Raw genomic sequence first — 22,283 nt, 5'->3', positions numbered from 1 at the left:
CCACTGAGGAAGTACAGCTCCCGCTCAGCCCAGTCAAAACTGTTCGCTGCCCTGGCCCCCCAATGGTGGAACAAACTCCCTCACGACGCCAGGACAGCGGAGTCAATCACCACCTTCCGGAGACACCTGAAACCCCACCTCTTTAAGGAATACCTAGGATAGGTTAAGTAATCCCTCTCACCCCACCCCCCCTAAGTTTTAGATGCACTATTGTTAAGTGACTGTCCCACTGGATGTCATAAGGTGAATGCACCAATTTGTAAGTCGCTCTGGATAAGAGCGTCTGCTAAATGACTTAAATGTAAATGTAATGTAAATGGAAAAGGATTGTATCACATTGATCGATATGGGAATTTGGTTAACGGCTTTCAGAAAAAGTGTGGTATCGTCAGCCAGCTGGCTTATAATAATTTCTTTACCAGCTATGGAAATACCTTGTACAGGACTATTATTTAAAGAATTTGCAAGAAGTTGGGTGATTAATAAAAACAGGTACGGAGAGATAGAACAACCTTGCCTAATTCCTCTCTTTAACGCAAATCTAGGTGAGGTGCCATATTTCAATTTATAGAGCTGTTACCATTTGCATAGAGAGTCTTAATAGCCTTACAGAAAAAATCCCCAAAGCCAAGTCTCTCAAGGGAGTGGAAGAGAAACTGATGCTCTACTGTGTCAAATGCTTTATAAAAATCTAACAATAATATGAAGCTATCCTCAGTTATTAGGTCTGAGTAGTCAAGTACGTCTAATACTAGTCTGACATTGTTAGAAATATGTCTGTTCCTCATGAAGCCAGACTGTGTTTCATCAATGATTGCATGCAGAACTTCTTTAATTCTTTTTGCAAGTAGTGAGGCTAATACCTTATAGTTGTAGTGTTCCTTAGCTGGCGAGGTAACAGAGAGTTCGTGTCTACCGTCTGAAAGGCACTCAATGCACGTAACTAACGTGAGGTTACTCCAGTCAATCGCACCATAGCGATGTTTTATGTTGGCAGGGTTCACACACAATAGCTGAATTTGCAGAGCTATGTGGTGTCGTCAAAGATGGAATCTTTGCTATCGTCAGTTAATTCAGCAGCATACCACCCTGCATCCCACTGCTGGCTTGCTTATGAAGATAAGCAGGGTTGGTCCTGGATGGAAGACCCAGATGCTGCTGGAAGTGGTGTTGGAGGGCCAGTAGGAGGCACTCTTTACTCGGGTCTAAAAAAAAATATATCTATCCCAATACCCCACAGACACTGCCCCGTGTAGGGTGCCGTCTTTCAGATGGGATGTTAAACGGGTGTCCTGACTCTCTGAGGTCATTAAAGATCCCATGGCACTTATTTTAAGAGTAGGGGTGTTAACCCTGGTGTCCTGACTATAATCCCAATCTGGCCCTCAAACCATCACGCTCACCTAATAATCTCTTTCATCTCCCCTGTAACTATTCCCCAGGTCGTTGCTGCAAATGAGAACGTGTTCTCAGTCAACCTACCTGGTAAAATAAATTCCAAGATCAGCATGCAGCTGAAGTGCTTCGAAGTCCCTGTGATAAGGTTAGCGATAAACTGTACAGAACTACACTCTCTTCTAAATATCTTTAATGGTCTCGTTGCAAAAGCTACATTGTCGCTAGGGCACTTTGAAGTACCTGTGTGCCGATCTTGGAATAAACTGAAGATATCAAAGACGATAGCAAACACCACAGAAACGGAATTGGTGCTCGCTAGCTCTGCAAATGTAGCTATTGTTGGAAGCCAGCCAATATGAAACAAACTATATTAAAATTACAGAAGGATGCAGCATACGATGTGTAAATTGTGAACTAATCCAACTGTCAACCCATCTCTTACTGTAAATAACCTGCACACTGTGTGTAGCCAGCCAGCCAGGTAGAAAAATGGCAGAAAAAAGGCGGACATCAGAGTATTTTTCAGTACACCAAAACGCAAAGTAAGAACCCTAGTAGCCTAATATCTCAAAGATAAGTTCATAAAATGTTCATTAGAAAGAAGTGAAATGCTAATGGAAATGTTTCACAATGCTGTCATTAGGCAGAGCAGGCAACAGATGTCATACATACAGTAGAGCAGGCAACAGATGTCATACAGACAGCAGAGCTGGGGACAGATGTCATACAGACAGCAGAGCTGGGGACAGATGTCATACAGACAGCAGAGCAGGCAACAGATGTCATACAGACAGCAGAGCTGGGGACAGATGTCATACAGACAGCAGAGCTGGGGACAGATGTCATACAGACAGCAGAGCAGGCAACTGATGTCATACAGACAGCAGAGCAGGCAACTGATGTCATGCAGGGCAGGCAACAGATGTCATACAGACAGCAGAGCAGGCAACTGATGTCATACAGACAGCAGAGCTGGGGACAGACTGGCAGAGCAGGCAACAGATTGCATACAGACAGCAGAGCTGGGGACAGACTGGCAGAGCAGGTAACTGATTGCATACAGACAGCAGAGCTGGGGACAGACTGGCAGAGCAGGCAACAGATTGCATACAGACAGCAGAGCTGGGGACAGACTGGCAGAGCAGGCAACAGATTGCATACAGACAGCAGAGCTGGGGACAGACTGGCAGAGCAGGTAACTGATTGCATACAGACAGCAGAGCTGGGGACAGACTGGCAGAGCAGGTAACTGATTGCATACAGACAGCAGAGCTGGGGACAGACTGGCAGAGCAGGTAACTGATTGCATACAGACAGCAGAGCTGGGGACAGACTGGCAGAGCAGGTAACTGATTGCACACAGACAGCAGAGCTGGGGACAGACTGGCAGAGCAGGTAACTGATTGCATACAGACAGCAGAGCTGGGGACAGATGGCACACAGACAGCAGAGCTGGGGACAGACTGGCAGAGCAGGTAACTGATTGCATACAGACAGCAGAGCTGGGGACAGATGGCATACAGACAGCAGAGCTGGGGACAGACTGGCAGAGCAGGTAACTGATTGCATACAGACAGCAGAGCTGGGGACAGATGGCACACAGACAGCAGAGCTGGCGACAGATTGGCAGAGCAGGTAACTGATTGCATACAGACAGCAGAGCTGGGGACAGATGGCACACAGACAGCAGAGCTGGGGACAGATTGGCAGAGCAGGTAACTGATTGCATACAGACAGCAGAGCTGGGGACAGATGGCACACAGACAGCAGAGCTGGGGACAGATTGGCAGGGACAGGGAGTCTCAGGTAAGTTTGTTTGGCAACATTATGAAAGGTTCTCTCATTTTTAGACTTAAATAGGGACATAATTTGAAAATGCCATGGATACCCCCACTCTCAACTTAAACTGGTAACTGAACTAATATTGGTTTAAGGCAATGATATTGCTGTTGTGATTAATTGTGTAGTTTTGGGTACTGGTAGGTATGGCAAACACATGATTTATTTTCTCGGAGACCGACTGAGTCAGTGAGGTTGGTGAAAGGGGAAGAGCCAAGGAGAGAGAGAGACTTCAGAAGACAGTGTCACAGCCATGGCAGGACCAGGTGTCACCCTTGTTGCCAGCAGCACCAGTATAGTGGACAGTGGCACAGCATTGTCCAGTTACCTCAGTGATGGGACAAAACCATATCAGCCACACCCACAATTTGTAGAACCACAAACTCTTGCCAACAGAGTGTTGACGTTTCAAGAGATGCTTTCTCGATTTCCCCTGGCTACATTATAATCCATCAGTAAAAGGAGTGTTGTGTTTTCACTGTAGCCAAGGGTTTTCAAGCCAGACATCTTTTGGCCAAAGAGCAGATGCTGCCTTCATTAGTGCAGGATTTAGGAACTGGAGAAAAGCCATTGAAAAATTCACAGCACATCAAAACTGCCAAACCCACCGCCACTTTGTAACTGTAACAGCACACCAGCTAAATCCATTCCGTGTCCAGTTATCCAGCGCGTGGGGTAAACAGTAGAAATGACGAAAGCTACCTTGCACTGTATGAGAAAGCAACAACATGGATTGAATCAATTGAGACACACTCGAGACGTTTTGCTGGCAAAGCAGTGGATCACTAAAGTTTTGGATGGTGTGGAGGTTCAGTTTGTTGAGCATTTTTACCAGGAAAGTCTAAACGTCCTGCATAAGTTGGAAAGAGCGCTTCTCACAGGGGAGTTGGATGAGTCTCCTAGATCAGTACCCTGAGCTGAACATAGATTCTCTTTCAGTGCAGATCCCTCTCTTTTGCAACAAATACACCTGTAGCAGCAGAGGTAGCAGGAGGCTTCCAGTGGAGGTGCGGGGGGTTGTTTGACCAAATGGAGGTGCTGATCAGAATTTTGTTTGTGGAGCCAATGTCTTCATGTGAGGCGGAGAGTAGTTTCAGTGCATTCCGCAGGTTGAAGACTTGGCTACGGGCTAGCATGGGCCAAGAGAGACGGAACGCCGTAGTTGTCTGTAAAGTACATCAAGACAGGCTGGACAGTCTTGAGGGAAAATATCTGCCAGCAATTTGTTGGATCCATTGAAACCTGCAAACATATGTTCAGTAGTGTGTGAATACGTTCAGTAGTGTGTGAATACGTTCAGTAGTGTGCTGAATACGTTCATTACACTTTTTTATTTCACGGACCCCTTGCGATTACACCAGGGGGAACACGAGGGGACACGCACCTGGTTTATAGTATGATATTTGTTCTTTTGTTTGGTAGTTTTTAGTACATGACAGTACACTTAATGATTTATTTGATGTTATTTGATTTAAAATGGCATACTTTGTGTGACATACTTGTCCATAGCTGCTGTTTGAAGAGTTGAGACACTGACTGAACAATAAATAAGTCTTTTTGAAGGATATTTTGGTTGATTTATTTGGGTTATTCATTGAAGTAGTTCATTCACTTTTAGAACTGTACTTATTGAGGTTTTTGTTCTTGTAAAGCTATTGTAGTAGACTCAGGCAAGTGGCACATATTTAATGACTATATAAATGCATCAGAAAAAGGTCAATTCAATACGGAGACCAACTTTGTGAGGGTTCTCAATGGAGAGTCTTAGATGGGATCACATCATGTTCATTGTATTTATGAAAACTGCACCCATTCAGTGTACAGTACCATTGCCACCTACTGGCCTTTCTTGGTATTGCTGGTTGCAAATACAAATACCTGCATGCATATTGAACTGATAAGGAACACTGCTATAACTATTATTAGTAGTAGTTTTAAACATTTTAACAAGTTGGGACAACCCTTCAGTTAACTACTGTACCTATCAATTATCCAGTAGTAGTGATTATGGTTCCTCAATATACATTTAACACATTACAACGTAGGCTATGTGTTACAGCACTACTTTTGGTGTCCCTCTCAGGAATTGCTCTTGAGAAAATGTAATGTAATTGTCCCCTCCAAAGTTGATATCAGATTTTAGCCCCTGCTCTGCAGACAGTCCCCTTCCCCACCAACACTAGAACCAAGGAGGGAACATATATTGTTGACATTGGATTATCTGCATGTTTGAAGCAGCTCCTGGGAGGGAACCTCTGGGGTGATGAAAGAGAGAGAGACACTGAAACCCTTTCTCCCTGCTCTCTTTGTGGCCCAAGTCTTTTTCAAATCTCTGCCGTCCGTCTCTCTCCTTATTAACAGGTAACTAGGTGGAGTCCCTGCGAGAACACGCGTTGAAAGGTGCTGAGCTAAGGCCTCGGAGCAGGGCGGACACCCTCCACTGCATGTTCTGCATCCCATCAGGAGGTCTGTTGCTTCAAGAGGCTCGTCACCTAGACGACAACAACCCAGTCCCCCTTCTGTGTGTGTGGCTGGGGATAGGTGGCGGGCGCTCGGAGCATCAACCCGACAATGGCTGCAGCGGAGGTGACCCAGAGTGCAACTGGCAGTTGTATTGTTGGGGAACGTCAGTCAGACACACTTGAGCGGCCCCTCTTCCCCAGGTCTTCCTTTTGTGCACAAAATACTCAATTATTCCAGCTCTGGGTCTGTCTTGAAATATTTTTTAGGGGACATTCTTTCAACCGCTGCAGCCTAGCAACCCTGGGCCATGTTGCTAAGCAGCCCTCTTTCATATAATGCACACACTCCCATCCTCCCACCCCACCATGACACCTTTAAAGGGATGTTACATTTTAGCAGACATGAAAACATTTAGATGAGGTTTTTAGGCCTAACCTTTAAAAGGCTAGAGGCTGCAGACTCAACAGATGTATCTGCCAACGTGATGATGCCTTGTAGCCACATTGTTGCACAGTTATGGCTAAATGATGATGCTGTGGGCTATACACTGACTGTTATTTCTTGTGATATTATAATATGCAGTTGTTTATAGTGCCCATCCGGGTTGGGGTCTTCATATCCATTTCACAATACAGGAGATCTATTGAAACCCCTGTTTGAAAATGGCAGTTTATTTACCATTGTTACCATTGAGTGTTTCTATTGATTTACTTCCTGTTCCTTTACTGTTCAAACGAGTGACTCGGGGGAGGAACCATATGCTCCTGAAACACGGGGGGAGTCTGGCCTTAGCCCAACACATAACGGCTATTTGTGTTTAAACAGAGCAGCCTCTGTTTCCCCTGAGATGGATGTGTTGTGTGACGTGGGCTGGGTGGGAGGTGGCACGCTGTGGCTGGCCCCTCTTAATTAGGACGGGGCACCCCCAGGAACGCACCCCTCTTTGTCTTAGCCAATCTGTGCCCTGCTGGGGAGCTCGGCTCAGGAGTGATACGGCTCCGGCGTAGCGTCCATCTGCTTTAGCCTAGAAGTGGTATGATGTTCATTATGCTAATGCTTGGCTGTATAGGATTAAGTATGTTAATAATCTCTCTCCCTCTCCTTCCTCCTCTCCCGCTCCAAACTCCTCTCCTCTCTCACTTCCTCCCTCTCCTCCCAGGTTCATGCCTCCTGATGACCCTCTAGGTCGTCATGGTCCCAGTCTGGAGAACTTCCTGAGGAAACATCCCATCATGCCAGACAGAGCACAAGAAGCAGCCTGTCCTTATGGTGGGCCCCACCATTATTATTAACTCTTTAGTACGTTCATCTCTTCACCTTGACCATGTTCATGATGAGGACTTCTCCCAGTGTTATAATGTGAATGAATCATTTCTTCATCAGCTGGATGGCTTCCAGCTACTGGTGCTGAAGATTCATTGGGTTGCTACTTTCTAAGTGAACCGCTGCCACATCATCACTAGCCTGTGTTCTAACCAGTACCATATCCTTTCTCCCCCTTTCTTTAGGCAAGAGGTGCACTTAACGGCCACAAGTGTAAGTACTACCACCCGGAGAGGTGTGCCCAGTGCCAAGACCTCTGCCACCTCCACTAGCGCCAGCCTGGGGAAGAGCCACAGCGTGCCCAACAATGTAGCGATGGGCACCAAGAGAGGTTCTGCCCCCAAAAGACAGTGTGACCCCAGCATCCGGGCGCTGTCCTACGGCGAGGCAGAGGACAAGCTGAGACATGCTGAGAAATGCAACAGCCTCAGTAGTAGTAGTGGGAGTGTTACTCTTTCCCCTGCCCCTAGAGGACTCCCCTCTGCCCTCAGCGATCCCCAGGAACAGCCACCGAGCCTGGGCAGGGACACACCCTACATGACCCCCATGCCCCCCCCACCCCGACCCCTACTCCTCCAGCTGTGACCCTCCAGATCTGAGCTACTACTCAGTGGCGCTGGCCCACTTTGGCCTAGCAGCACGGAGGAGTCCGGCTTCCTGCTGGACACCGACCTGCGTCTGCTGGGCTCGTCAGACTGTGGCGGCTGTGACCCGTACGGAGAGAAAGCCCCCTGTCTGTGCTGCCCAGGCCCTCTGCTGGACAAATACATCCACCATCAACAGCATCAGCACCATCAACACAACCACCTGTACTCTCAACACCCCCCCCACACACGCACATCTCTGCCCTCTATGGCTATCACCAGAACCTGGCACGGGGCAACAGCTTCCCCCTCGACTAGCCCCTGACCCCAACCTGAAGCACCTTCTGTACCCCCTCCCCTCCAGCACCAGGCTGTAGGCGCCCGCTCCAGCTGCCCTGGAGACTACCCCTCTGTGTCCCAGTCTGGCCCTTACCCTGCTGGCTCCCCTCTGGGCCGCTGCCTGGCCAACACGCGGCTGGAGACGCTGTCAGACTCACGACGAACGCTCCACGCCGCCCCCCAGGAAAGCCTTCTCCTGGGATCCCTACTGCAGCCAACCCCCTCAGTCCTGCTGTGAGACCTACCAGAGACCCACGATGTAGGCTGGGGACACACATCTCCATGGGGACAGACCACACACTCTTACCACCCCTCTCACCAACCCTACTGCTCTCAGCCCCCTCACCCATCCCATGCCCCTCAGCCATCCTGCCCGTCCATGCCCCCCCGCCACATGCACCAGGAGCCCCCCTGCATTGAGCAGGTGCGGGGGAAGGTCTACTTCAACCTGTGTAACATCTTCCCCTCTGAGCTGGTGGGCCGGGTTATGGGGAGGAACCCCGATGTGACAGACGCCCAGCAGCTCACTGCCGCCATCTTGGCTGAGAAGTCCCAGTCCGGCTACGGAGTCCAGCTAGACTACTGCTCTCTCTCCCTATTCATAACAGCAGTTAGTTGTAGTTTTGACAATATAAGGGTTTGAATTTGTTTGACTGTACATTTGTTTGTGGATAACTTAGATCATGTGCAGGTGAGGATGTGCATTGATTCACAAATCACTTTTCCTCTACTGTTTATCAAATCTGAAACATTTTTAAAATCACTTTGGAAATCTAATCTGAGGGATCTGATTATGCCTAATCTTACTTCTATGCTATATATTTTTTACTCCATTTGTAAATATTCACCCCCAAATTGATGACCATTTATCAACAGAATATTTGTTGTTGGGGATATGCAAAATGTGTATATTTGTATGTCTAATTGATTTGTTTTCTGTTTTTCAGTGCTGTGTGTTCTGTTTGTGCCTGTGGTTGTGATAGTAGGTGGCTGAGTTAGTCTTCTCAGTTGAGAGAATGTCTGGAAGTACTGTCTTGTTGTTTTAGTTTTAGTAAGGGACGTCTCTGGCCACTCGTTTTGGCTCCAAGCCTGTTAATTTAGGATTATATACACCTGTACATATGTCTGTAGGTGTTTAAACGATTCATGAAAAGTTGCTTATATATAGCTGGTGCATTTTGAATAATACTGTATGAGATATTCCTGGCAACATTTGATAATTTTTAGACATGTTTAGGAATATTGGCTACCTCTCAGGTATTCTGACGTTTTTGGGATGGAGAATAGTTTAGGCTGGGTTGAAACCAAGTGGCCAACTAGGTGAAATTAAATGGGTAAACTGCTGCCTGAAATATGCAGTGGGTTGGTTAAAAAAAACAATACAACCTTTTCATTTTGTAACGAAGAACCTTCTCTCTGGCACTGTGTCAGTGAGGGCAAAAAGTCATGCCTTTACACGGCATTGTGCTTATGACACATGAAATACTCTGAACCATGTTCAGCAAACTGTTATGCCATGTTTTGGTAACACTTTTAATAGTCTGTAATAAACTATTTAAGGCATTTAAAAAGTGTGATCATTTACCAAACATTAGTAATTTATTCAGCCCCTAATCTAAAGTGAGAGCTATTTATAATTTATACATATTGAGTGATGTAATTTCTCCCAAAAAGATGGGCTTGACATTGGTAGACATATCAGCAGTACTTGGTAAAATAATAAACTGACAACAGGATATTTAAGGAAATATATAGACTATGATTAATAAATGGTGTGTACTGTAAATGCCTTATGAATGGTTTATAATGAACTTTATTACGGACCCTTAAAGTGTTACCCAAGTGTTTGTGTCTTTTCAATCTTATTTTATCAGATTTGTTTTGAGCTTGATTTATCAGTTCTGTTGTATTCTATTAGCGTGACAACTCCATGCCTATTAAATATAGTTTTGGTTTGTATTCTTCATAAACAATTGGTTGTCATTGTGTCCTTGTTTCGTTGGAAATGCATAGTCTTGCAGTCAATGTGATGAGTTGTCCTACACTATCACATTGTAACTCTGTAATTTCCAGAACACCAGACCGAGAATTTCATGTTGTACTAGAATAACATTTACTCTACTACAGACTGGAGTTTTCCTGTCATCTAATTCTGAGGGCAGAGACAAATGTGATTAGGTTGTGGGTTAAAAAAAAATCTACCTTAATCCAACACACACCAGGCTTCAAACCTCCGGCCTCATCAAGATTAGAACCTGTGACCACCTGATCCCTGTCCCAGTGCACTGCACCACTTGTTTTTTCACATATTTGCACTGTTAACTAATCACATTTCAAGTATGTTGGAAAATAAGTCTAATTTGAACTGGCAACCCTGAGTGACACACCCTTTATCCAGCCCCAGAGCCTTTTATATTTGACTTCCCTGTATTCACTGCCCACAGACTGACATGGTTTCATGCAGAGATGGACTGTAGTGCGCAAAAGCCTGTTTTAGCAGCGCCATTGAGACCTTTCACCATTTTGAAGTAGTCAGCTGGGTGGGACTTCCTATGGATTAAGGATCACATAATTCCATCCAGGTCATCAGGTCAACCAATGAATTATACGTGTGAGGAAACACTACATAACTGCAGGTGGCAGTAAATCACCAACCTTGACTGTATGTCTGTTCAAACACACTAGGTGACTGTATGGCTGTTCAAACACACTCTAGGTGACTGTATGGCTGTTCAAACACACTCTAGGTGACTGTATGCCTGTTCAAACACACTCTAGGTGACTGTATGTCTGTTCAAACACACTCTAGGTGACTGTATGTCTGTTCAAACACACTCTAGGTGACTGTATGCCTGTTCAAACTGTATGCCTGTTCAAACACTAGGTGACTGTATGGCTGTTCAAACACACTCTAGGTGACTGTATGCCTGTTCAAACATTTGACTTTTGTTCAAACACACTCTTGGTGACTGTATGTCTGTTCAAACACACTTTAGGTGACTGTATGCCTGTTCAAACACACTCTAGGTGACTGTATGCACCCTTTCCATTTGTTTGCCAACTCAAGGAAAATTGACTACTTGAAAATGGAGACGCCCGCAATGGCGCTCCCAGTGATCTCAGACTCCATAATGGGACAGATACAATGTCTATGGTTTAATCCAACCATTAATTCTTCCCTCGAGGTTGAGCTGTCAGAACAAGTTTGAAAAATGGCAATGAGCAAAATATTTGATGTGCGACAAATCAAAGTCAATTACTATAGTTAACTAAATGGTTCATTTGGCTTGACCTTTCCTGTTGTAATCAGATGTTTGTGGCAGTTAACCAGATATGACACTGCTTTTTGTGAGGAAAATTTTAGATCTGAAAATGTACATTAAACTGCTCATTGCATGTTATCACTAAGCATCAAGATGGAATTGTCTGCCCTGCATTAATTAAACTATGACCATGAATAAACAGTGTTGTTTGAGGTTAATGTCTAAAGAAGGACTGACATTCAAAATCACTTAAAACATATTTTACTGGTGTCAGAGATATAATATAGTATGTTTAAATGATTGATAAACAAAAACAAAAAACATAGTTTTTAACTTTTATTGTGAAACCAATGGACTGAGGTCCATCTGTGTCCATCTTACAGAAACACTAGTTTTAAGCTTAAGGAAAAACTGAACTGCAAACATGACAGCTGTTTCCAAAAGAGGCATCACTGACACGGTTCTCATTGGTGGTCAAACAAGCAGGCTAACAGGCTCAGCCAATGGGAAAAGCACAACTCAACAATATGGGGGATGGTGGCATGTAGAGTAGTTCTCTTTTCACCTCCAGTGAGCTACTGATGCATGCTGGTAGATAGTTTGATCTTGGAAACACATTACAAAAAATAAGTTGGAAGCACAGTTTTGTTTTTCACCTGCTATGGCAAATACAATCCCTATATTTGGACACTCACTGGGTTAACTAAAAGGCAGGTTTGGGTCAAGCCCCTTCAGTGTCCTCCGGATCCAAACAAGTGCTTTATTTTATTAAAACTCTGGCTTTAAAGATCTCAACTTAAACCAGCTATCTAGTGTAGCATAACAAATAATCACGTCATCTGATTGCAAATAAAAACTGAACACTCCGTTTCATTCAAAACGCATCAGTAACATTTATCCACAAAACTGGAGTTATTTTTAGTTGGAGCGAGTAAAAAGGTTGGGTGAGAAAAGATCAAGGTCTGAAAAAAAGTAAATTGGCCTGTTCTCCATTCCCACTGAACATAACATTTAAATCTGCAGAATTCTAAGATCGAGGGGGGGGGGGGACCACAAGAGCTTGGGTCCCTCTAATGACAGCAAATAGATAGGGGGGCACATTCACCTCGGACATCTGCACCAGTCTGTCTCTTCACAGTCCTAAATTGGTGGCACTCTGCCATTGGGTTTCCATCCATCCTGCTGACAGCTGTGGCAGAGAGAACGGTGAGCAGATCTGTCCAGCAGCTGAGGAGAAACATGACTGTCCTATTCTGGCCCCAGTTGGCTGTCAGCAGACAGATGCAGGTCCCAAGTCCAAACAGCTCTTAACAATAACCAGTCAAACCAGCTCCACTACCACAGGACACAGACACCATGTCTACACAGCCTGGGTCACTGATGTCCTCAACCTCACTACTGCACAGTATCAGAACAGTCCACTACAGACTCACAGCCGCGTCCTCGGTGCTGGATTGGCTTGGATTGCTTGACATTTGATCTTCTGGATAATTTAGGTGTAGTTCAGAGAAACTTTAGTAACACAAAACAAAAAGGTAGATGTATCAAAGAGGCCACCGCGTAAAACATTTTTTGATCAATTCTCCACTAGTGACACTTGAATGAGTCACCGCTTGAAAGTACATCTGGCATAAAAATAGCATTCTTATTTTGGTTGAAATGTTAACCAATAAAGCAACATCACCTCCTAGTCTGAACTAGCCAAGCCACAGTCAAAACTCAGAATCTGTGGGAGGAGATTGAGACAGAGTGTTTGATTGGGTCAGTCACTGTGGTTACAGTATTGAGGTAGAGATCTCTTCTCCGACAAGTACTGACGTTTTCATGTGCTCTCCAGCCAGAAAGACCATGGTATACCTCTTCAAAAGTTACTACGATGCAGAGACAGAGACATACTGGCACTCTCACCGCACTTAAGCATCTCTGTCCATCTTTCCTGGGCCTTTGTGAGCTGGTAGGCTGTAAAAAGCATCTATGGTGACTGGACATGAAACACTAGGAGTCAGTTCACAGGAGCTAAACTAACAGCTTTCACCCTCTTCCTACCCACACGCCTAACCAATTAGCTTATCTTCACCATACTATCAGTTTATCTCCGACCAAATGTGCTTTACTACATTATGTATCCTTGAGCACCAAATCAAATCTCACTATATTCTACAGTTTATTCATCAAGACTCGCACCTCTCCTCAAGACTGGTGTAGTGGCTTTGCACTGATGCTCAGTCTAGATAGTAGGGCCGTTCCACAACTTCCTTTTTGCATCCCTTTGATATTTTAAGACGAAATGGTGCATCAATATAGAATTTTAAAAGCCTGTTCTTTTCAATGAAGTGCCCTTTAACATAGACTCCACGGTAAATTCAATGAGTCAGATTTTTATATGAATAAAGACTCAGTGGCAAAATTCAGCATTCCTCTCCGTGCCTCCGACTTCCAGGAAGACTTTAACCCACTTATCAACATTTCCCCAGGCTTTCACCATCATTGTTCAGCAATAGTTATTTTGTTGCTTTGACGAAGACATTTCTGAAGACTTTATTTCATGTGATTAGTGATTCATTAAGGTTACAAAAAAAAAAACCTGGTCTCTCATTTTAAAGGTCAACCCTGTTACGACAACTGAACTCTCACTTTAATATGTTGAAAATATTCCTTTTTAAATATATTTTTTCTCCAAAAGAAAAATTGAACATCTAATAGTCAAATCATAGTGTAAAAGCAGGAGAGCTGGTTCTACTCTTTCTGGCCATTTTGTGGTAGGAGACTGACTGGGTCGAGCATAAACATGTCAACCCTGTTACCCATAGGCTCATTTGTTTTAAAACAATTCAATGTTTTGAAATTGTTCACAACATAACTGAATAGATCGATCCCACAACTAACACAAGCCTCTACCAGCCTCGGACCAATGAGCACAGAGAACTTAAGAAACAGGGCTTCAATAAAACGTGTCAGAATCATAGATCAGAACAAAAAACGGTTTTGAAAGTACCAGACAACATCAATAAGTTCAACTGAAGACAGAGTCAGTAACACTAAAGCATTGCATACTAGCTTACTGGCAAAAACAACAAAAAAAAGCTTCCGATGGCCTTGTTCGCTTAAAAATCCAATCTTCCCCATTCTGGTTTTTGTTGTGTCTCCATGTTAGATATTTGAAAGCAAAGCACAGACGTATTCTTTGCAATATAAGGAGAATAGCATGTTCAGAACGGTGCAAAGCGTTGCTTGCGCCCGATTGGGCGATTCCTGATGGAGATGCGGGCAGAGCTTTGGCAAAGTTTGAGGCGGTGGCGGCCGTGCCCTCTGGAACCTTTGCGGTTATGGGTACGGGGTAAAGGGTGAGTGTAGGAGGGACAGCGCCTGTTGCTCTGGTGAAAAGCGAGTCGCCAATGGACAGATGGGGGAACCCAGAACAGATCACATGGACTCAAACTCGTCGATGCGCTGCTTGGTGTTGCCCAGGCGGATCTGACGTAGGGTCTTGTACTTGTCTCTCCCGGCCTTCACGTTCTCCGCGTGAAGCATGTCATTCTGGGTCTTCATGGTATCGTCTATGGCTTCAGCCAGCTCCGAGCTCAACACCTGGGGGAAGAGAGAGATGATTGAAACCTCAATGCCAGTTAACGCCATCCAGCAACTAAACAAAGCCCTTTAAGGGGAGGTCATTGGGTCTTGTGGTGTTAAAGGTTAGAGGTCAGAGGGGGCTGACCTGCAGCTGTTTCTTGAGGCGCTCGTTCTTCTGGGCCTCAGTGACGCGCTCCTCCTCGCTGCGCAGGTCCAGGGCGCTCACGCCCTCCAGGGAGAGCTCGGCGGCGTCCTCTGCGTGGTTCTCGTCCTGCTCCTCGTGCTCGCTCTCAGTGGAGCCGCCCGCTGGGGTCGATGAGATCGTCATCACCGTCTTCAGCTCCTCCTTGGTCTTCTCCAGGTCGTCCTGGGCTGAGATGGCCTGGGGAGAAGGTGAGACATGGAGGAGAAGAGGGGAGTCACGGGACTTATTCAGGAAGGGGCAACGATTTCAGTACAACCTACTGTGTACAACAGACTGATTCTATATTGTAACCAGGACACAGAATGTAGAGAGGCAGTTACCTTCTGCTGCCATTCAGTGGCCTCCTCATCCTTTTTTCTCTTGGCTTCCTCCAGCAGGGCTATTTTGGCAGTGAACTCGCCCAGCTCAGCGGCCAGTTGTTCCTGGTTCTTCATCTGGTCAGCGGCCTGCCTGGCCAGCTCCGCCTTGGCCTCCTCCGCTGCCTGTCTCTCCCTCTCCAGTCTCTCCGCCTCCTCCCTGGCTCCCTTCCTCTCCTGCTCCAGCTCCAGGGCCCTGCGTGTCTGCTCCTCCAACTCTGTGACCATGAACAAAATATACAAAGTCCGTTAAGACAACTATTTTCTTCTTCCCCAAACTATGTCCAGCAGCACCCACAATTTTTACAATGTGACTAATGAGAGGCTCAGTCAGCCATGATCTCACAAATGTGATCGACTTTAAGAACAACAAAGGAAACATGATATAATAAGAAATGCCTATAAAAAGTGAGAGAGGACCCACACAACAGTAAAAAAAGTACGGAACAAAAAGAACACAACATGGATGTCTCTTTCAACACACCACCCAAGTCTATAAGGTCATGTGGAGGGGTCGGGAGGGAGAGGGTTTAAAGAAGTGTTTCTGAGTGGACTTAATGTTTACCTGGCGCTGAGAGCAGTCCTATAAGAAGTAAGAGATGAGAGTTTAGTACCGCGGTGCAGTGAGGACCAGTCTAGAAGGTTAGGGTCAGGCCCCATTGGCATACTGACTGACACTGACCAACCAACAGCCCCATGTAGAGCCCACATCATATCAACACCACGAAAACACTCCAGGTGAAGACAGGTTTACGTAGCATTTGCAACAGTGCAACATTTGCACCTGATATTGCCCTGGGACAATAAAGGTTTTAAACACAAAGTAAATATCTAATTCCCTATGGCAAATAAGAGGAGCAGAAGGCTCTTATTTGCATGAAGGCTGAATTAATCTGGCCTTATAACGTGTCTTCACTAGTACAGAGATAGGAGGAACTTTAGTGGGTTGAAGGTCAGGGGCGCTGTGGGAAGAGGCAGACTGATACCTTTCTGGGCCCTCATCGTCTGGTCTTCGATCAGCCTCAGTCTCTCCATCAGCTCGTCCTTCTCTCGCTCTATTCTCTCCTTCTCTTTCTCCGCGTGCTCTCGTTTCTTCTTCTCGTTCTCCAGCTGGGCTCTGTCAGGAATTGATGAAGGAATATCTCATCTATCCTGCTAGAAAATGAACCCTTGCAACAAAGCACTATATAGGTGTATTTTTCATCGTCACATCAATGGTGATTTTGTATCTTATTAAAGTGTACTGCAATATTCAAAGTATCAAACTGACATGGCAATGTATCGTACATGATGTCCTGCTAACGTCTGCATGTAATATCAACATTCTGGATGATTCATAGACTTTATAAAATATTCTGAAAAGGTGATATGGTTGTTTGTTAGAAAGGTACAACTATACAACACAAATGTATCGTTACATAGGCTTTCATCTCTGTCAACATATAGCTATGACTATGAAAGTAAAGTGTGTGTGCTTGCTTAAGATGTGTGTGTGTGTGCTCCTCCTGTACCTCTCCTGTTGTTTGTGGTGTTTCTCCTCTCTGGCCTGGGCCTTCATCTGCTGCACCTCGATGGTGTCAGGCTTCCTCCTCCTCATGTACAGCTCGTGGTTCCCCATACACAGAGCCAGGATCCGCTTGTTGATCCGCAACCGCGGCGCGTAGAACACAAAGTCCTACAAGAACACAGGAGACCAGGTTCAGGGGAAAACCGTTAGGATGACTAGATGGACCATCTAGTCATTCTGTTTGACAACAGAGAATATGATGAACTCTTTAGAGTATAATTCACTACTACTTATTAAAGTGTTCTGGAAAAGGGATCTGTGCCTCCACATCTTGTTGCATTAGGATCTTAAAGGAAAATCAGACAAAGGGAGACTTACTGGAGCTTTCTTGTCGATGGGTTTGATGACAAACTTCTTGTCGTTGAAGGAGATGTTTCGGATCTCGCTCCAAGGGAAGCCGATCTTTGGTGTCAGTCTGGGGGGGGGGGGGGGGATGTTGATATTTGGTCATTGATGCACACAGACAGTTTTCAATACTCAAAATTAAGTTTTACTTTGGGGTGTAAAATATTGTGCTATAAAGGATGCCAGCAGATGGCGTTGATATGCCAGAGACGTTCAAATCCATGTCGATTGCTGTATATTATATTGATCTGTGATCAAACTCCAGTCCTGCCAATGCAAGTCTCTACTCAAGAGATGGGCACTGAATTATTGTCGGGAAAGAAAGGGAATGGGTCTGAGTGGCAGGACAGGAAACCATTTCAAAGCTGTGTCAGTCGTGTCCCATCCACAAATGGGAGGAAGACAGGAAGAGTAACAGACCCCACTTATACTCTCTTCCCCCACCCCTCTCTCCTCTACTGCTAAAAATAACATTTACTCATCCTTCCCTTTCTTTCCTTCTTGGACATCTTTCAGTCACCCCAACACTCTCAAACCAGTTTGTAAAGTAGCACAACTAGGCGAAATCGGATTAATCATCTGCTTATCATTACAGTACGTAGTTTAACAGTAGATTTCCAATAGGCCAGCAATGGTTGATACAGCTGTAGTAGTGAGACTGACTTGTCTTCGTGTTCGTAGATGTTGAGTCCCAGGGCGTCCACTCCCAGCCACAGCTCTGTCCCCTTCTTGTTCTTGATCTCAAAGTAGTTGACTCCATACATCTCCAGGTCCTGAGCTATCTTCAGGTACTCCATCATTGTGTCCTCTCTGGGGGAAACACACGTCAGCGTTACGTTTCTGACATTGAACTGTCTCGTTGTGGGGGAACCATTCAGAAAAATGCATCCTCTACGAGACAAAAACACCTCTCCCAATAACCCTCATAAACTAACACAGAGAAAGAGAAGGAAATCCACACAGACCTGAGCATGCCTCGGTGCTCCTCATGCCAGGTCTGTATCCGGTCCTCCCACTGCTCCTTGGTGAGCTTGTGCTGCTCCAGGACTCTACACAACATAGAACATTCCGGAGGAAATTGTAATACAAATTTTAAAAAACATTCCAGGATTCCTTGTTAGTATGTGGATGGTGCATGACTCCAGGACATCCCTGCTTCTGGCCAGTGGCCACTCACCTCTGTGGCAGCAGTCTGTCGTTGGTGAGGTAGCCAGGCTTGTGGCTGTCGTTGTTGTAGTCGGCGTACTTGGCCTGGACAGAGTAGGATGCCAGCAGCACGGCAGTCTCCGGGGGACAGTAGTTCTCATCGTTCAAAATGGCCTCCTTCACCTGGTCAGAGAAGCCAAAAGGAGAGTGGAAAACAGAAAGAGAAAAATAAAGTGGAGGTCATGTGACCTCACCTCACCCACTGAGTATTGAACTTAGGAAGCATTAAGACACTACGAGTAAACATAGTACGAGTATGTCCGTTCTTGACCGTCAAGACTTCGAATACTGATGACTTAGAACTCAGTGTGTTTTGACAGAAGCTGTGTTCGAATACCCATACTATTAGTTCATTTTAGCACACTGTAAACACACGGTATCCTTTCAGTTGAGTGTACTAGTGCTTCACCGGAAGTTGATGCTGTTGCTTTGCAACTTCTTGCTTGATTGTTATTAATTACTAGCTAGAATTAATTAACAATGTCCATTGAAAATGCACAACGACTATACACTTAGCATACCGTGAATAATCAAGTCAATAAACATTGGGTAGTTAGTTAAAATCCTGGCAAGTTCGATGTATTAGTAGCCAATTAACATTAGGTAGATTGCTAACATACCAGTACATACAAGCAACTGCTTTAATGATATGCTATAAGGCTAGCGTACCTAACAAATTGTCAGTAACTTATTTGAAAAATGAATTACTTCATTACATTTGTCATAATTAGTTAAAGCAATGAATTGTATCTGCTCTCGCCAGACTTTGGCTGCATATTTCACGCCAAATTTGAAAATGTTGTGAAGCCGCGCCCATTTTCTGAAGAATTACATTATGGGCCCTAAAAGCTCAGAAATAGTGTCCACTGTTTGTATACTTCGTATTTTGGCTAATGTACTACAACATCCCGGGAACTTTGGGCATACTAAATATATCCATACTATGACCAATAAGCATACTACATTCTCAATTTACCTCACAAATTGTATGGTTAATATGAGTATTAGAACACAACTAGTGTCAGTTACCTGCAGGAAGAAGAGTCTCTGTGTGATCTCCTGGATCAGCTCCTCAGACACGTCCTCAGGGAAGAACTTGGCCCGGAACTTAAACTGCAGAGGGTTCTCCTTCTTTACGTCCTGGGCTGTCACCTAGAGGGGACAAGGACAACACCTTTAAAGCCCTGTGCAGACAACAAGACCACTAGGAGGTAGACAAGTCTCAGTAGTCTGAAGTGCCTTCTATCGCCTTGTCTCCTCTCCTTTATCTGCACTGATAAACAAAAACGTGGCTGGCTAATAAGTAAGCATTCATCTTTGATCCAGAAGCTATACAATCTAATCTTTATAATCTGGGCTATAAAGGTAAATCATAGAAGTTGGTTATGAAGCCATAAAGGTATGAACAAACTTTGTTATCTAATCTTGTCCTAATTAGTGATAGGATTGGACCCTCTTTACAGCCGCTTACGTCCCAGACTCCGGGGCCTAGAATCAGAACACTTTCCACTGGAGACAGCTGTTAAAATAAATCCTGTTGTAGATCACTCTGACAGAACCACACTGCTCTACGACTACTGAACAAGTTCCAACAACACACACACTGACACACTTGCTCTCGCGCTGTCTTTTACGGCACTTCAGAGCAGTTTTTTGGGGGTCGGAGGGTCTTCACAGGAAGCCTGTGAAAGTACACATCTGAGGCCCCCTGACGACAGCCTAATAACCAGCTCAAACTGACTGCTGGCAGCCGCTCTGGAAACAGAGAGAGAGAGAGAACTCACCTTTTTATTAAGCTTCAGCCACGTGCTGTAACCCTTGCTGTCCACGTACTGCAGTCCGAAGAACCAGACCTCGCGAAGCCCCACCGTCTTCACCACCTGTTAACAACATCAGACAATACTCCACCATTAAACAGTTGGGAGGGTGGGATTACTGAGAAAGTCATACATTTCTCATGTGAAAAGTCATAGAACGCAACATGCTAGCAACCATTTGTTTCATGACAAAAGTTATCAGATTGTGTGCGACTAGGATGGAAGTTAGGCTCGCATGCTACTGCGTAAATAAATACTGCAATGCGGGTTTAATAGAGATTGAGAGGGGTGTTTTAGCCTCCGCGTGACTGGAGGCTCCTCGGCAGCGATGAGCCCACTGTGGCATAGCTTCTCCATAATGGGCCTCGGGCTCACCGTTAAAAACTCTGGGAGGGTGACTAATAGGTCAGCCAGTTGACACGCAGCAACAAGCTACTTAGATTCACTCCGCCTGTTACTGCAGAGGAGGGCAATGAGGCGGACGTCCATAACCCCTGATGAATCCCTGGAAATGGACTGTGTGTGTGTGTGTGTGTGTGTGTGTACTGGGAAAACAAAACACACTGAAGTGTGAGAAGACAGCTGGACACACAGTCCAGGACAGTCGCCACCTGCCTGCACATGTCAATGGCCTCATTCATTGCAGTTCTTCAGCCCTCCTACGTACTCTCCAGCTTCTGTTTGTGAGAAAATGCTCTGGTACTGTTTGTGGTCAAGGCGATAACGCTAACATGTGTTACAGAGTGGCTGTACAGGCACATAGGAACCTCAACAGGGATAGAAATGAGGATAGGACATTACATCATCCTCCTCCAGTGTCAGGCTGAGAAGTTGCAGAAAAGATCTAGCCAACAATAAAGATCCCGAAAACAGTCTGTCTTTCAATGACCTCCAATGCACCCTAAAAGCTGTGAAACTACAGGGGGGGGGGGGGGGCACACAGTACTGGTACTATGACAACAGTAACTGACTACAGGTCAATCAGGACTGTGTATATCAAAAGACTGATCTTCCATGATAATACCAACAAAAGGGAGAAATGGGACCTCACCCAGGAACACCCACTTGATCTTCCATGATAATACCAACAAAAGGGAGAAATGGGACCTCACCCAGGTCCTTCTGTAGCTCAGTTGGTAGAGCATGGCGCTTGTAACGCCAGGGTAGTGGGTTCGATCCCCGGGACCACCCATACGTAGAATGTATGCACACATGACTGTAAGTCGCTTTGGATAAAAGCGTCTGCTAAATGGCATATATTATTATATTATATTAGGAACACCCACTTGATCTTCCATGATAATACCAACAAAAGGGAGAAATGGGACCTCACCCAGGAACACCCACTTGATCTTCCATGATAATACCAACAAAAGGGAGAAATGGGACCTCACCCAGGAACACCCACTTGATCTTCCATGAGATGTTTCATACTATAGTTCTATTAGGTTTTAAGTTATGTGAATTCTCAGTTTGTATGGAGTCCTGGTCCTTGCTTACCTGGTCAAAGAGCTGTTTGCCAGTGGTGTTGGGCTGGATGGCAAACTCCAGCTCTGCATCCATGGTGGTCACCCGCACATTAATCTACAAAACAAGTTTGCATGTTATTTGCAAGTTTGCATGTACATTTCCATTCACTGTGTTGCTATACTGCAGGCTGTCAACTTTTCACGCGAAACCGTCACCACTGTGTGCCATGGTCAGCGTTTCAGGAAGTGTCAGACGCAGCTTTAACACATTTAAAATGGCAGTGAGTCAGCCATTTTGGTGGAAATGAACAAACTAAATTTCAGTTTTAGTGCATTAGACTGAACCCTCTTCAAGGGAGCAACAAAAGGCCTTCCAGCAAGACAGAACTGAAGGAGCGTTGTCTGTGTGTGTGTGCATGGGCTAATGCAATGCCTGTGTGTGTGTGTGTGTGTGTCTTTTTGCCTTCTCAGCACTGCTCCCCTTCCTACGGCCGCCTCCTCCTCCTCCTCCCTGTGAGGCGGAGCAGAGGAGCGAGGCC

The 22,283-nt window shown here is 45.2% G+C and overlaps 1 protein-coding gene across 3 annotated transcripts in view; it reads right to left on the bottom strand.

Annotated features, from left to right (window-relative positions):
* Positions 1 to 11,453: 11,453 nt before the first annotated feature.
* The window catches only part of LOC124010844 (radixin-like), a 28,077-nt gene continuing 17,247 nt past the window's right edge, over positions 11,454 to 22,283 (bottom strand). The window contains exons 3-15 of one of the 3 annotated variants that reach the window (XM_046323565.1): positions 21,776 to 21,859; positions 20,243 to 20,338; positions 19,488 to 19,610; positions 18,430 to 18,581; positions 18,218 to 18,301; positions 17,916 to 18,062; positions 17,226 to 17,322; positions 16,852 to 17,015; positions 16,327 to 16,457; positions 15,906 to 15,923; positions 15,305 to 15,558; positions 14,925 to 15,161; positions 11,454 to 14,797 (exon numbers count right to left, since the gene is read on the bottom strand). In XM_046323565.1, coding sequence (XP_046179521.1) covers positions 14,633 to 14,797; positions 14,925 to 15,161; positions 15,305 to 15,558; positions 15,906 to 15,923; positions 16,327 to 16,457; positions 16,852 to 17,015; positions 17,226 to 17,322; positions 17,916 to 18,062; positions 18,218 to 18,301; positions 18,430 to 18,581; positions 19,488 to 19,610; positions 20,243 to 20,338; positions 21,776 to 21,859 — 1,752 coding nt within the window. In that variant the 3' untranslated portion in view covers positions 11,454 to 14,632. Of the gene's footprint in view, positions 14,798 to 14,924; positions 15,162 to 15,304; positions 15,559 to 15,905; positions 15,924 to 16,326; positions 16,458 to 16,851; positions 17,016 to 17,225; positions 17,323 to 17,915; positions 18,063 to 18,217; positions 18,302 to 18,429; positions 18,582 to 19,487; positions 19,611 to 20,242; positions 20,339 to 21,775; positions 21,860 to 22,283 lie in introns of those variants that run through there. The other 2 variants (XM_046323566.1, XM_046323567.1) reach the window with 2 other exon arrangements.

The sequence above is a fragment of the Oncorhynchus gorbuscha genome, linkage group LG23 (genome assembly GCF_021184085.1).
Source record: "Oncorhynchus gorbuscha isolate QuinsamMale2020 ecotype Even-year linkage group LG23, OgorEven_v1.0, whole genome shotgun sequence".
Taxonomy (NCBI): Eukaryota; Metazoa; Chordata; class Actinopteri; order Salmoniformes; family Salmonidae; genus Oncorhynchus; species Oncorhynchus gorbuscha.
The sequence above is the reverse complement of the archived record's forward strand: the minus strand, read 5'-3'. Positions and strand labels throughout refer to the sequence as shown.